Source organism: Mizuhopecten yessoensis, unplaced genomic scaffold (assembly GCF_002113885.1).
Source record: "Mizuhopecten yessoensis strain PY_sf001 unplaced genomic scaffold, ASM211388v2 scaffold11125, whole genome shotgun sequence".
Taxonomy (NCBI): Eukaryota; Metazoa; Mollusca; class Bivalvia; order Pectinida; family Pectinidae; genus Mizuhopecten; species Mizuhopecten yessoensis.
This window is the reverse complement of record NW_018408892.1, coordinates 784275-798546: the sequence shown is the minus strand read 5'-3', so window position 1 is coordinate 798546 and position 14272 is coordinate 784275. Positions and strand designations below refer to the sequence as shown.

The following is a 14272-nucleotide window of genomic DNA, read 5'->3' as shown; positions in this document are numbered from 1 at the left end:
GATTGAACTTGTATCAAGAGACCACCTAAACTCTATATAAATTTATGGACTTCCCGAAAATGGTCGCTGAAAACAGGTTTGGCAATATACCCTAGCATTGGGTTTATATAAGTATTTCTCGACAACCCGACAAAGGTTGTACTGAATGGCTGTTAAAACGAGGACCACACGTTTCCAGACAGTGAAGATATAGATAAGGGCTCATCAGAGGTGACAGAACACCACATAAGAGCCGAGTGGCGCATCCTGTTGAGATAAAGGTTAATATTTTATGACGACTGCAGAAAGCACTTGCCAATCAACACGTCATACAACCTCTGTTACGTGGGATTGAGTATAAATACAACGAGGTCAGCTTTTCCCTGGTCATCCAGAGGGAATACCTCACAGGTAAGGCGTCTTGATTGCCAGGTATCCTCATACTGACTTAAACACTTTTAAATATTTGATTTTCATTAGTGCAATGAAAATTAAGAATAACGGAATTAAATACTACATATGTATCTCCGTCTATTGTTTATTTTCTATTTCTACCCCAATACGCTGTGTTATTCCACTCTCAGATCATTGTATAAACACGCAGACTGTTGAATAAATATGAGTTATACACCACACGTGGTATATGACCTTCCGTAGTTTTGATTGGTCGTGAAGATGAACCTAAAGCTTGACCGGGAGACTTTTTTCACGCGCTTTTTGCCGCGTGCTTCTTTGTTTACGTCGTCTGCTGTCAACATCTGGCAAATGTTGGTGACTTTTGTGAGGTTATGTGATGGGAAAAGGGGGTTATTAAGGCAATACCAAAAGAAAATGATGCTTAAAGATTTGATCGCTTGTTTCAGGCAAAATTGCTACAGACCCTCGATATCGTTTCGACGCCATACCGTCGCGTGTCCATGTCGTGAAACCCAGAGACATAATATATAGCATATGTCTCTGTGAAACCCAAACAAGATCTGTAACAGTGTCGGAAAATATTTCGTTCTCCCCATGCCCGTTATCAATATTTGGAGGGCCTGTCATGGCGGAACTCTCACTATAAACGCCAACCATAGAACCTCATGAAGAAACGTCCCAGGCCTACGGTTTTGGACATTGACAGCGATTAGTTCGTCTTCATCACTTGGCGGGAGGCAGACTTCGTACGATATGCTTACACGCATATAGTCCGCGGTTAATTTATATTAATTAACGCGCATATAGTCCTCGGTTAATTTATATTAATTACAATATTGCTACTCTCAATATTTAAAGTCGTTCATCTATTTTGTTTTTTAACGAAGTTGTTGCTGAAACATTAATTTTGAAAATTATTAAATTTGTAAAAAATAAAGTCATTTTTGAATATTAATGAGTGACTTTTTACATATGGGTCATATCACTACGCCAGTTATGTCAACAAAATGTGTGTATGCTATTCAAATCAGGAAATACTCCAGCTGTTTCTGACTGAGATTGTGGTAGAAACAGATCACACGACTCGTGGTTGTTGAATATGGTAATTTTTTTACCATTTTCACCAACCACTCGTTGTGTAACCTCTATATACATATTAATATCAAAAGCAAAAGTGAAATATTTCCGGAAATTTTACGCAACTTTGAAAAATAGTATCAATTTCAATTATTTTCTTTTGTTTAACCAAATGAACTCATTGATATGTTTTGTGTATATTTACAAGTATATTAAAATATTTATTATACATTCGTTTCAGATAAAAATGCTCTTGGCCGGTTTAATAACCCTCTTGTTGGGGATAGCTGCGGCTAAAGAGTAAGTACAAAAAAAAATATATAAATATTTTAATATTTTATGATAGAACAAATAAATATCAATTCTGTCAGTACATGTTTTGGTATTGTCTAATTAAAGTAACTTACAATGTATTTACAAACAGTTAATCATATAAGCAGATGATCAGGTCTAAAATGTTTAAGCTGCAAAAACATTGCATAAAGATAGCTACTTCGGAATTGATGAACTCTTTTCTAATCATCTGGCAAAAAAATATTCAATATAACACTGTGTTATATAACAAATAACAGTTCTTATTAATTTATTGGGACATGGAGCAATTTAATTTCTTAAGAAAACGAGGAAAACAAATAATTTATTTCCATATGATGCGTTATTGGCTGATCTTGGATCAGCAGCATATACGATTTTACAAAAAATAGTTTAAATAGTGTTAATCGGCGTAAACTGATCTTCTGAACATCTCGTCCAGTCGTCATTTTTGAGAGTAAACGACAGGGAGATTTAAGGCGTAATGAACTATTTCACACCAAGAGAAATTAAGTCGGGAATTACTCCATGATTAAAACATACCGTAGTTATAATGAAGAATCATTTACCTACACTGATTTATCTATATAAAAAAAAACAGTTACTTAGATGGGATAGGTTTCACCAATCCAGTATACAGTAGTCACTTGATAAAAAGAGTTGTCGAAACTATAACATATGTCCAGCTAGAATGAACTTGAATTCCGTTTGATCATCGGTCTAGATTAGTATTATTAAGACATCGTCTTTATGAAATTGGATCAATAAAATAATCAACTACCTTGTACTTATACAAAACAAATTACCGTTATCTAGTACAAGGTACAATGCCAATGTGTACATAAGTGTACACAAGTATTTCTTGTTATAAAAGTAATTCTAAAAATGGTATTATAATAACACAGAATTATTTTGTAGTTATAAAAACGTAAAAGGGTATATATTCTAAGCATCTTATCAACGTGTACCAAATTTAATGATTTTATTATGGTTATAACAAATAAAAGATGTATTTCATTATCTAAATAATCTTAGGCCCTTACTATGTACTATTTCTGGCTATAGAATACAATAATATATTTAATCATATTTTCGAGATGTACATTATAGTGTGTTTTTCTTTATGAATACATCATATATTTATTCAGCTCAATAATACGGAAGTCGCGATAAACTGCACAGATTTATGTCTTGTAAAACAATTGAATGATTTATTAAGTTATGTTAATAGTCTTATTGTATCGATAAAATATAGATTTTTGATTCTGGTTTTAATAAAAGGAAGAAGGTTATTTCTAAACTGTCGTAATTTAATCCTTTTTGTTAAATAAACTGAAGGTCTAGATACACGCTACCCTTTCAGAGTATATAGAATACCTGGTTATGTTATCTTTTCTCTATTCCTCTTTCTAGTTTTATTGCTGTTGGAAATTACTTAATATATAATGTCAGTTTCATTTTACATTTTTATATGGAGAAATCAAATTAAATGAATTTTGAAAAGAAACATGATTTACAAACATGCAAATGATCTTTTATAAATATTACGTTAGACTTCGCTAATGCAAATCTGGACGAATATGTTTAAGAAAATTAAAGAATCAATATTGAGGCAGAAACGTTACATTTAATTTTGTCACTTATCACAAGTAAAATGTGTAATGCACTGTCTTTATCTTTAAGGGGGGTAACTCTATACAAACTATTGTTTGATTGATTGTCAATATGGATGTAATAAATGTTAACATCATGCAAAATAAAAAGATAATAGAATACAAGTATCTTTTTCTTTTAGCACTTATGTCGTTATTACGCCTAAAGACGTCCGCCCGGGAGTGCCCCTGAACATCAGTGTCAATATTCTACATGCGACTGGCGATGTGCACGTCACAGCTAAACTCATCCGTGTGACCGACAAATCGGTGAAAGCCTCTTCGTCTGCAACTTTCCAACAACGTATGTAGCCATCATATTTCAGTCTGCGTGACTAGATATTTATTTAAATGTAGATATTTTACACCAAGTTGACAGTTTCTTTTGTGTTGAAAAATACAAATGGCCCAAAGACAATTTTGAGAATCGGTTTCCGATATTTTTGCAAGTCGGTTTTCTGATTAGAAAAGTTCATTGCTTAGTTGAGTTGCAGTCTCGAAAATAATTTCCTATACGATTTAAAGTTTGTTTTGATTAACAATTCGGGAAGTCTTTTTTTCAGAGACTGAAACCCTTTTCCTGACCAGTATACTGTTATTTATTTGTGTCATAGGAAAATTAATGACTTCAATTCAGAAATAAGCGATTGTTTTCATTTACCCTGTATGTTCCTGCATCAAAAATAAAAGAAACATGTAAATGATTTTCAGATGTCCCTGACACCATGCGAATTATGGTAAGCATTCTTTTCATTTGATATAAGAAAATAAACCATTTATTGTGTGAATAATCTGTCGAAAGTTTTCCTTTGGAAAGTGTTTTCTTGTTCGTCCGAGAAAAAAAGATACATTTTATAGTTGACAATTCTTCAATAAGATGAACTATCATCTATTGTTAAGACTAAGCATTATGGCTTGTTGTGAATTCAATATCAACTTATATGATGTTGATAAACCCTGTTTTGTATCACTATTCTAGGTCCCAGATACGATTCCAATCGGGACGTACCAGCTTACAGTTGAAGGTTCCAATGGTCTCACTTTCACAGACAAAACAAATCTTCATTACGCTTCCAAGGGCATGTCTATCTTTATACAGACGGATAAAGCCATGTACAAACCTGGCCAAACAGGTAAGCTTGCCGAGTTGTTTTTAATTTTATGGTATGGAAGGACTGTATGTAAAGCACACTGACACGTTACAGAGACGAGCTATTTGCCAACCACTGTGAATAAAAAACAAAAATCATCACAACCACAACGTTTTCAAGACTCTGAACCACATCTTAAAAACAAAACGAACTTAAAACAAACCATGACACTGTTCCTGTTTATTGTGGATTTTCAATAATTCTCGAGAGCCTTGAAGCACCGTCTGTCAGAAGTAACTTCTGTTGAACTTATTACTTCTCCACAATAACCACATGATTTCTTAATGCTTAGATTGAATTATATATTATTTCATTTGGTGAGGATATTTTAACAAGATTATCGTTATTCCAATGGAGATAAGTTGTGGCTGATTTCACATGACTGGTTCCACATAAAAAGAAGACACTTGCTCGATTCCTAAATTTCACATTCAGATATACTTATTTGTTTTCTGAAGAAAAAAATTCAAAAAGAAACTTGCATATGTTTTATCCCCCATTTGATATTAAATAAACTTAAAAGTTCTGTTTTTTGCTTCATACCCCCGGCATTTGCATACACATATACACTGATGATCACCTCACCGACAAACGAGACGAGTTTGATTTGAAGATATTTTTTCTATTATTCACTTTTCATAAACAACACAATTTACAACGCATACAAAATGTTTCTTTGACAAAAAGAAACACATTATACTGAGAACCACACTTAAAAAAGACTATTCACCAGATACACATGAGCCACAAATTTTAAGTATCTTCTAGCAATAGATATATGCCTTCATGTCTGAGGTTTGAAACATAAATTGACACTGGTGTACTCTGTTTAACATAATGCATTTGCTAGTATTTGTTTCAGAAATTATTCATTCATAACATCTGTCATTTCAGTCAATTTCCGAACATTCGCCATTTATCCCAATTTGACAGTTTACAGTGGGCCCATGGACATTGAGATTTACGTGAGTTGCAATCTCAAAATTCCGTCTTGTGTTTTTTATGTGTATATTTTCTAAGATTTCAGGTACTAATGTATGAAATGTTCAATAGCCATTTCGTTCATGTAAATTATAAATAACTATCTGCATTAGGTAAGTTTCGCACCACGTTTATAAGTAATATGCTGTAAACGCTGTGTATGGCGTTGATATTGCACATTGACGATAAGCGACTTCGTTATTGATGTATATTTTATAGTATGAAATAATCTCTGTGATATAAACGTATCATTACATTTTTGCCAGTGAAATATCTGATTCTATCATTTTGCTAAAGCTGATATCTTTCACACTGTGACAAATATCAAAAGTGATATTTTCACAGTGTGAAAATAGCATTTTTTATATTGACCAATCATAACGGTGTATTCAATGGCAACGATTTATGAAGCGACGGTAGAATAAGTGGTTGTTATGGTAAATGTTTGGTACACACACTGAAGTATTTACATAAATATACAATAAGTAACATTTTTATAAGCAATAATACCAGAAACAGCAGAAAAAGTCGGAATTGCGTTGAGTATACCATTCAAAATAGCGCGCAGCCTTGTTGTCAAGTGTGACGTCATTAGGATATGGCGGTAATTATTACGCTCCTGATTCCCGCCCTTTTTTAATGCATTACATTTTTCATGTTTTATGCTTTATAAATGTAAAAAATAGAAAATTTAATGGTGTCTTCAGTAATAACAAATAAATTTCACTCGTGTGGCTAATACTTTGATATTTTTCCCTCGTGCTGCGCACTCGTGTAAAATATCAGAATATTAACCACACTCCTGAAATATATTTGTTATTACATACGACACCATCAAATATCCTCTATCTATATCTATAAGGTAACTTGTAATTACTTAATTTAAATTCTTAATGGTTTTAAGGCCAATATGAACACAATGCAGATGGCATAATTTAGTTGAAAACAATTCATATAGATCATACTATTGATGCTGTAACTATGTTCGATTATCAATACATTACTAATTTGAAGTATTTCTATTTACTTATATTTTACTACATTGACCAACGAAAATGATCATTGTTAAAGTAACAAACCCATAAAGGTTTATCTTCCAATAACGTTATGAGTAAAGCATACTTGTCAGGTGGCATAAAACAATATTTAAGAATATAGAATTTGGTGCTTTGTGCATACTATACGTGATATGTTGATCAACCGAGTGTTCATATATCGTTATATATGCTTATTTACGCAGGATCCAAACAGCAATAAAATTAAGCAATGGTTTGGACTGAAAGACGCCAGCGGGGTACTTACTAATTTTATGGCAATGGACACGAAACCGGTACTGGGAGACTGGAAAATCCGTGTCAAGACACACGTAAGCAGTCAAAACATGTTATGAATATTGTATAATGTTGTTTTTGTTCCGCGTAGGGTCTTAATATGACACCAGAAAGGTAATTTGTATAGGACATACGCACTAATGTGATAATGTGGTAATCCTTACGGTACATGTCAAGATTATCTCATACATTATATACTCGAGAAAATATTAACATATTATATATAAGAAATATTACTTTGTCGCAGTTCTATATATTCGTAAATTTAGAATGAACATTAGTTCTTCTTTTTTTATGGAGCTTTTTAAGAATCGCTTCAATAACACGTTTGATATTAATACATTTTAACTCTATATACAGACCTTTAATCTGAAAAGATTATGCAATCATGTATTTATTTTCTTATTTTGTGATATAGAACATTCCATAGATCATTAGTAGTTATTTCATACTTAGATATATTTGACGACATCTGTTTAGGGTTTGACCAAAGACAAGATGTTTGCAGTTGCTCACTATGGTAAGTAGTGCTCATGTGATCACATCTACTTTTTTCAAATAATTAAATCGGAACAGGTTAGAAATAACATATTAAGAATTGTCATTATTTAATTGATATAGTTTCGTGGTACTTGCTACAGTTACTTGATTTGTAAACGATGACCCATAAGACTTGATTTTTTTCAACCCGAAACTTCATGGTATTTTGACTATTAAAAATCACTGGGAAACTGACATATACTTTCATTAAACATATACATTAAAACATATGGATGGATAATCTAATATGAGACTGACATAAGCAGGAGTTACAAAACGTGTCTAAGGAAAACACAAAATCAAAATTGTTATGATGAATTCGAAGGGAGGTTGTAGAACCGCTACATTCCATAGTTCTGACTTTAAACAAAACAAACGAATAAAGGTGTAATTCAATATTTTAATTAGCACGTGTGTTTGACAAACACTTCTTTCCTTAAATGGATGATTTGTAAAATTTAATGTACAGGGACGATTGTGGAAGAATGGCATATCATTAAACTTTGTATAAGTGAAACTACTCCGATATAAATTGACGTGGCCTGACAAAAGACGTTTATATGATGTAAACCTTATTCTGATTCTAGTCTTACCGAAATTCGAAGTAATCGTTGACTTGCCGTCGTATGAGTTGACGTCAGCAACAGACATTAAAGGAACAGTGAAGGCAAAGTAAGTTGTGATGATATCAAGTTATAAATTACTACAACCGTAATATGTCTTATAATGAAGATTTTGCCATGCTTTTAGGAATTACTTGGGAAACTTTTCACTCCTATGTTTGTCCAAAATTCGTTGTCAATAACAGTAGGATATACCTTTGCCTTGTGTATTTCACCGTTATAGCAAACTATTTACATTTTTCAGTAACTAGCACAGATCAGATGCGGGTAAATTTTGATAATTTTGATTTCAACCATTGTATTTATTGTTCAACGTACAGGAGGCAAATTGACTTCTTCATCATATTTTATAATAAATGAATATTTTAGAGAAGTAATTGGTTTGTTTTCTCAAAATATAACTTTTTCATCGTTATTCGAATCTTATCGTAAATTGTGCATGACTTAACACCAAAAACGGTCATTTTAACACATGTAAATTTGATACTCAATAAATTAGCCAACTCTTATACATAATTGTCAGTATTAATATCTTTGAATATGATATTTCTAAACATTTTCTGCATGTTTGTTAGTATGGATTATGAAAAGTTCTTTTTATACAACCAATAAGAGATTCTATGCGACGTTTCGATGACTAGTACGGTATGTACACTGTAACTTTCATCAGACAAATGACCAGTAAAACGTATGCACACAAAGGTGTAAAATGTCGATTCGGCTACGCTGTAAGCGTATGTACAATAGTTGTTATATATGCACTGAAATGACTCGATTCAGCTACGCTTTGTTTAATACTTGGTCATAGATGTGCGAGAGTCTATGACCCCCCTAATCTCGATTGAGATGGTCCCTTGAACAGATTATTCGCACTGTTCAAAACTGTCACAATTTTTAAATGTCACTTTTGTGCAATTCTGAATAGTTTTTATAATTTCAAAATTTTCAACTTTTAACCTGGATCACTTAACAATGCCTGATGCCTTCAATATATTCTTCTTATACATTGAAACCTTTCCCTGTTATCACAGATATTCCTATGGAAAGCCGGTGAATGGAACTGTGAAAATCCGAGCCCACATATTACACTATCATCCGACACCTATTCCAACCATCGAACTGACAATGGACGTAAGTCGTCCTTTATTTCAGTAATTATAAAACAATAATTGCGTATTAGTATCTACTTAAAAAGTTTAATTATTTTGGTAATAAAGAAATATTATCTTAGAGTAGCAACACGTTAGTCGGCTACATATTCAGATATTGTCCGTAAACTTTTACACAAGAAGGAAATATGTGCTTTAGTTCATTTTTCAAATTCGCTTTGCCAGTTTGTCAGTTTAAGATAAATGTTTATTCACTATTAATGAGCGTTTTATGAAATAATTTTAATTACAATAATATGATAATGTGTTAAGATCAACGGGGAAGCCAAGTTTACACTGCCTGTGTCGGGACTGACCAGTCACACCTACCATACCTCAGTAAACGGCCGTAACGTCGTGGTAGAGGCCAACGTTACAGAGAGTCTTACACAGATTACTCTCGACGGGACTAGTAAGGTGTATTTCTACACCCACGCCGAGAAGATAGAACTTCTTACGTCCATCCATACACCATTTAAGCCTGGTCTTCAGTACATCGCTTTTGTAAGTGTAACCTTGTTTACTATTTGAATATGTCATCTAGAAATCTAGTCTGAAACTAGGTGTTTAAAGCCTGCATGTAGTATAGTTCTGATAGGGTATATGCAGAAACTTCCTCAAGATAAGTTGGCTAATGGACGATTAACCATTTTTTCTCTCCCACCCTTCACAGGCGTGTCTCCCGTCTTAACCGGGAAAGATAAGCTTATCACCCCCTAGTGGGAGATAGCCTCGTGTCGATAAGCACGTGTTCAATTATGACGTCATAAAATGTGTCACCAATGATTGTGACGTCATCAAAAGTGAATGACGATATGCATACCCCTCATTTTTTTTATTTTTTTTTACAAACATGGCAGACTACTGTCGGTGGAATTGTGACTGAAATAATAGGATGGGAGAAAAATAATCATCCCCTACCTTGAGGGTGTAACAGAGAAATCTCGAACTAACACTGAGGCTCTGCCGAGGGTTAGAGAACCAACAAAAATCACCCCGAGAGTTGGATATATCTCTGTATCATTATGCTTCCTCCTAAACCGACGTAGTCCTTGCATCTTCAAAAGTGTAACCAAATATTTGAGATCAAGCTAAATAGATTATTGTATTTGGTACACAAATTCCATAGTAGGTCATAGACCGCTTTATCCAAGTGGCACTACTTTAAGTCGATCTCTAGCTTACATTTTACTTATTCAATGGGCTTTCAAGTGAGAGTTAAAGGGAATTTTGAAGATGGTCCATCAATGTAACAAAGAGAGAAGTACGTCAATACTGATAAGTTATCAATTAACAATGGATATCCATGTATACACGATATGATAAACTGACGTGAGTATTCTATTGACGATCACTTTATTCTCATGTCATTTGATTGTTCGTTGTTTGCGTTATATATATAATTTAACATATGTTCTTGATAAGCACATGTTAGCTCTAAAATTTGTATACGAATGGAAGAAGTAGTCAATACCTTGAGATAAGACCAAAAACGCAATTGTATCTGTATTTAGCGCAGTTAGAATTAGTTAAAGACGAGGATTTACACATTTTCTCGCACGTGAAGTACACGAAAAATGCGGATTTCACTTTCACGAGGCAAGTGATGATGTATCGTATATGTGATAGTCTGAAACTCATTAATATTCAATGACGCCTGCTTAGAAAATAAAATTCATTTTAGATAACCATCAATGGTAGTGATTTTACAGAGTACATGCTATTTGAATGGACTCGTAATGTATTATGTATATGGCTTTGGCAAATACAGGAAAACGGAAATTTCTAATCACAAATAAACTTACTCAAGCCTGTGTTCCAAAACTACCTTTTGAAAATATATGAAGTGCTCGCTTATCATAGGTGCTTTTTTTTTAAAGAGGTGGTCTCTCGAGCAGGTTTGATTGTAGGTGAGTTTTCGTTTCTCTTCTTCTTTTTTTCTATTTACCTGTGTATTATTTTGTAGGCCAAAGTGGTCCAACAAGATGACATGCCATTGGCCGCGGGCTCCAACAAGTCGTTAATCGTACATACGAGGGTAACAACCATCCTGCCTGAGACAGCTACACCTATAAATTACTATTATCCACGAACAATGAACTATCAACTGCCTGATCAGAGCTTCACTGTCACAGATACAGGACTTGTCCAGGCTAAGATCGACATTCCACACAATGCAACCAGTATTTCCTTAAACGTACAAATTACTTTCATATCTCTATGTTGTGTGAATATAACCACTACAGTACTACTTTTGTTTAGGGACATTATGATATTATTATCGAATATTTCCTAAACTGATAATCTGAACAATAATTTATTGCTACCTGATTGCTACAGTATTTGGGAAATTGTCATATATAACTCAGTTTTATCTATCTTGCTATTTTCAACATCCGATGAAATTGGGAACTTTCCATATTTCCAAAAATTAAAATGTATTCAATTGGCATTTATTTTCAACAAATGATACGTACCATGAAGTGGAAACTAGTAAGTTTCAAGCCGACATACACAATGCTTGTAATTTCCTACTGTAATCAAATCAATGTTTCCATTTACCAGAAGTTATGCAAAATAAACTGATTAAAAGTAAGGTTTTAGCGCTAATGAAACACATATGCGATGTACATAAATGTATTATGTTTATGGAACAGTCACTGTCCAAGAAGAGAAAGAGGTAGCCAATGTTTCATAATGAGTTCATAATATCGATAATGCCAACAATTGGTCAATGTCAGTCATAACAAATACGATTGCTGCCTAAATTTATAGTCTTAAAAAAGTATAATTCATATGGGATAACATTTCGCACTCTAAGGCAAAACATCTCTGTCATTAAAGTTATCACGTATCTATATTTATTAAATACAACTTTTCTATCATTCTCGATCCCAGGTGCAAATCGCACTTACGAAATTTCACCTGGGACCGAGGATGCCTTGCAAAAAAGGTTGAATTTAACATATTATCAAGTACTTCATACGTCATAAATGTATTTTTAATTCGATCTTAAATGAATATTTGATATACGATATTCCTTTTATATTCTGAAGAAAAAAATGCTTTCTCATTACATTGAACTTTCGGCTCAATTTTAGATAGTGTTGTAAAAATCTGTTATATATTCTTTTCAGTTTAAGTATGATAGCCAAATTACGCCATATCAATACCCGTCAAAGAGCTATTCTCCTTCGGACAGCTTCATGCAGATATTCCTGGAGTCGAATAACCTACAGGTGAGTTTAAATGCTACCTTCCATGCAATATAAGGGTTTGTCTTTCACATTTTGATATATTATAACAAAGGATATTTTCAGATGTGAAACATTATTAAATACGTTCGTTTCAATATATTTTAACAAAGAAAAAAATGACAACAATTTGATCAAAATTGTTTTTTTAAATAATGAATTAAGACAAAAAATCGACAAAGTATTTACTTGATATGTATATTAACTGTTGCGTAGTATAATATATCACTCAGGAATCAAGCTATATCATTGGTCCTTCGTTATTCAGAACAATTTTAGCAAAAGTATTCTGCAAAATCTTTCCAAAACAAATATACGTTTGAGTCTTTTATTTCTCTCCAGATCAAACAACACATATACCCACAGGTAGAGGTATTCATAAAAATTGAGAAATATTTCTTGATTCCATGTCAATTACATTGTCTGTCTTTACAAAATATTAATTTCAACGTTCACATACTGTATACCGGGACATGTTCGCCCTTCGCCGGTAAAATCCATATTCGCCCAGTTTTTCTTTCGCCCTGCACGTTTAGTTACTAAGTATATCATGTTGTTTATTGCTAATCGCTGTGACGATTAATTCGCCCTCACTGCAAGAACAAAAAAGGCGGAAATTATACTGCAGCGGGAATTCCCGAGAATACAGAAGATGAGAATAAAAAGAAACTGACGTCTTGTTTTTTTGTGGCTTTTGAAGGCTGGCCATGACAAAGTAGTGGATTTCCGAGTAGTGTCCACCTCACCAATCGACAAGTTAATTTATCAGGTGAGAGTTAAGGTTAAAATTGCTTCTAAAGATCGAGGTATAACATTGCAGATCCTTTTTGAAAGATTCATCAAGGTTAAATAGATCTGCTGTGTCTTGTATAGCCATTATTTGAATGAAGACATCATGCCGGGTTCGCACATGGTGCAGAAACTACGTACCATTTTGTATAATCCTGTATCTCCTCGGATTATCAATTGGGGTCCATTTTGTTCTTCCTTTTTTTCTTTCTACCTGATTCCTGTTATTGTCTATTATTTATAAACTTTGAGTCTAAATGTTGTCCTTGTGTGCTGACAATGTGACGTATATAACCAGGTGTTTGGCCGAGGAAGTATCGCAGTGTCAGGATCTATTAATGGCAACAACGCAAAAGAATTCACATTCCACGTCCCTATGAATGCTAAGATGGCACCAAATGCGAAAATCGTTGTGTACTACGTCAGAGCTGATGGAGAAATCGTCACAGACAGCATAAGCTTTGACGTTTCTGGAACTTTTGAAAACGAGGTAAATTTGATCATATACTAGCAGAAAAAAACGCATTTTTATTACAGCATATTTTGTTTTAAATGTTGTAGTAGATCTGTTAATACAACTACATTTAAAAGCTAATTTTACCCTTTAAGCTCAATACCTCTGTTTGTTTGTTGCGGTAACACATGCGGCTTTGCGATAACCTCGTTGCAATAGTATGACCCTTCTTAAGTCCTCATGGCAGTTCAACACCGCGTGTGTCCGCCGTGTGCGATACCTACTGCATGTACCTCTAGCCATAGACTGCATCAGCCTTTTTGGGGTATACGAATGTTATTCCACACCTCCTAAAGTATGGAACATTTGCACAGAGATGGGAGATGAGACAGACGTATACATCTGCCCTTATGTCGCGAGGTTACACAAGAACGATCACTCCATGGTCGATCTACTAACCTCCCATACGTCTCAGACGCATGTCTTAATTGAAATTTGTTTATCACTGTACGCGAACGTTTAGGCGATGGTATGTTGCTGCTATTTATTCAAAAGTAGGACAAT

At 33.7% G+C, this 14272-nt stretch overlaps 1 protein-coding gene across 1 annotated transcript in view; it reads left to right on the top strand.

Moving 5' to 3' along the window:
- The first annotated feature begins 368 nt into the window (after window positions 1–368).
- LOC110466250 (CD109 antigen-like) overlaps window positions 369–14272 on the top strand; it is a 38057-nt gene continuing 24153 nt past the window's right edge. Inside the window, exons 1-15 of the mRNA XM_021522654.1 lie at window positions 369–390; window positions 1715–1773; window positions 3581–3741; window positions 4149–4174; window positions 4417–4570; window positions 5483–5553; window positions 6810–6935; window positions 7381–7420; window positions 8028–8112; window positions 9095–9194; window positions 9485–9715; window positions 11178–11408; window positions 12349–12450; window positions 13166–13234; window positions 13553–13744. Coding sequence (XP_021378329.1) covers window positions 1721–1773; window positions 3581–3741; window positions 4149–4174; window positions 4417–4570; window positions 5483–5553; window positions 6810–6935; window positions 7381–7420; window positions 8028–8112; window positions 9095–9194; window positions 9485–9715; window positions 11178–11408; window positions 12349–12450; window positions 13166–13234; window positions 13553–13744 — 1641 coding nt within the window. The 5' untranslated portion in view covers window positions 369–390; window positions 1715–1720. The remainder of the gene's footprint in view (window positions 391–1714; window positions 1774–3580; window positions 3742–4148; window positions 4175–4416; window positions 4571–5482; window positions 5554–6809; window positions 6936–7380; window positions 7421–8027; window positions 8113–9094; window positions 9195–9484; window positions 9716–11177; window positions 11409–12348; window positions 12451–13165; window positions 13235–13552; window positions 13745–14272) is intronic.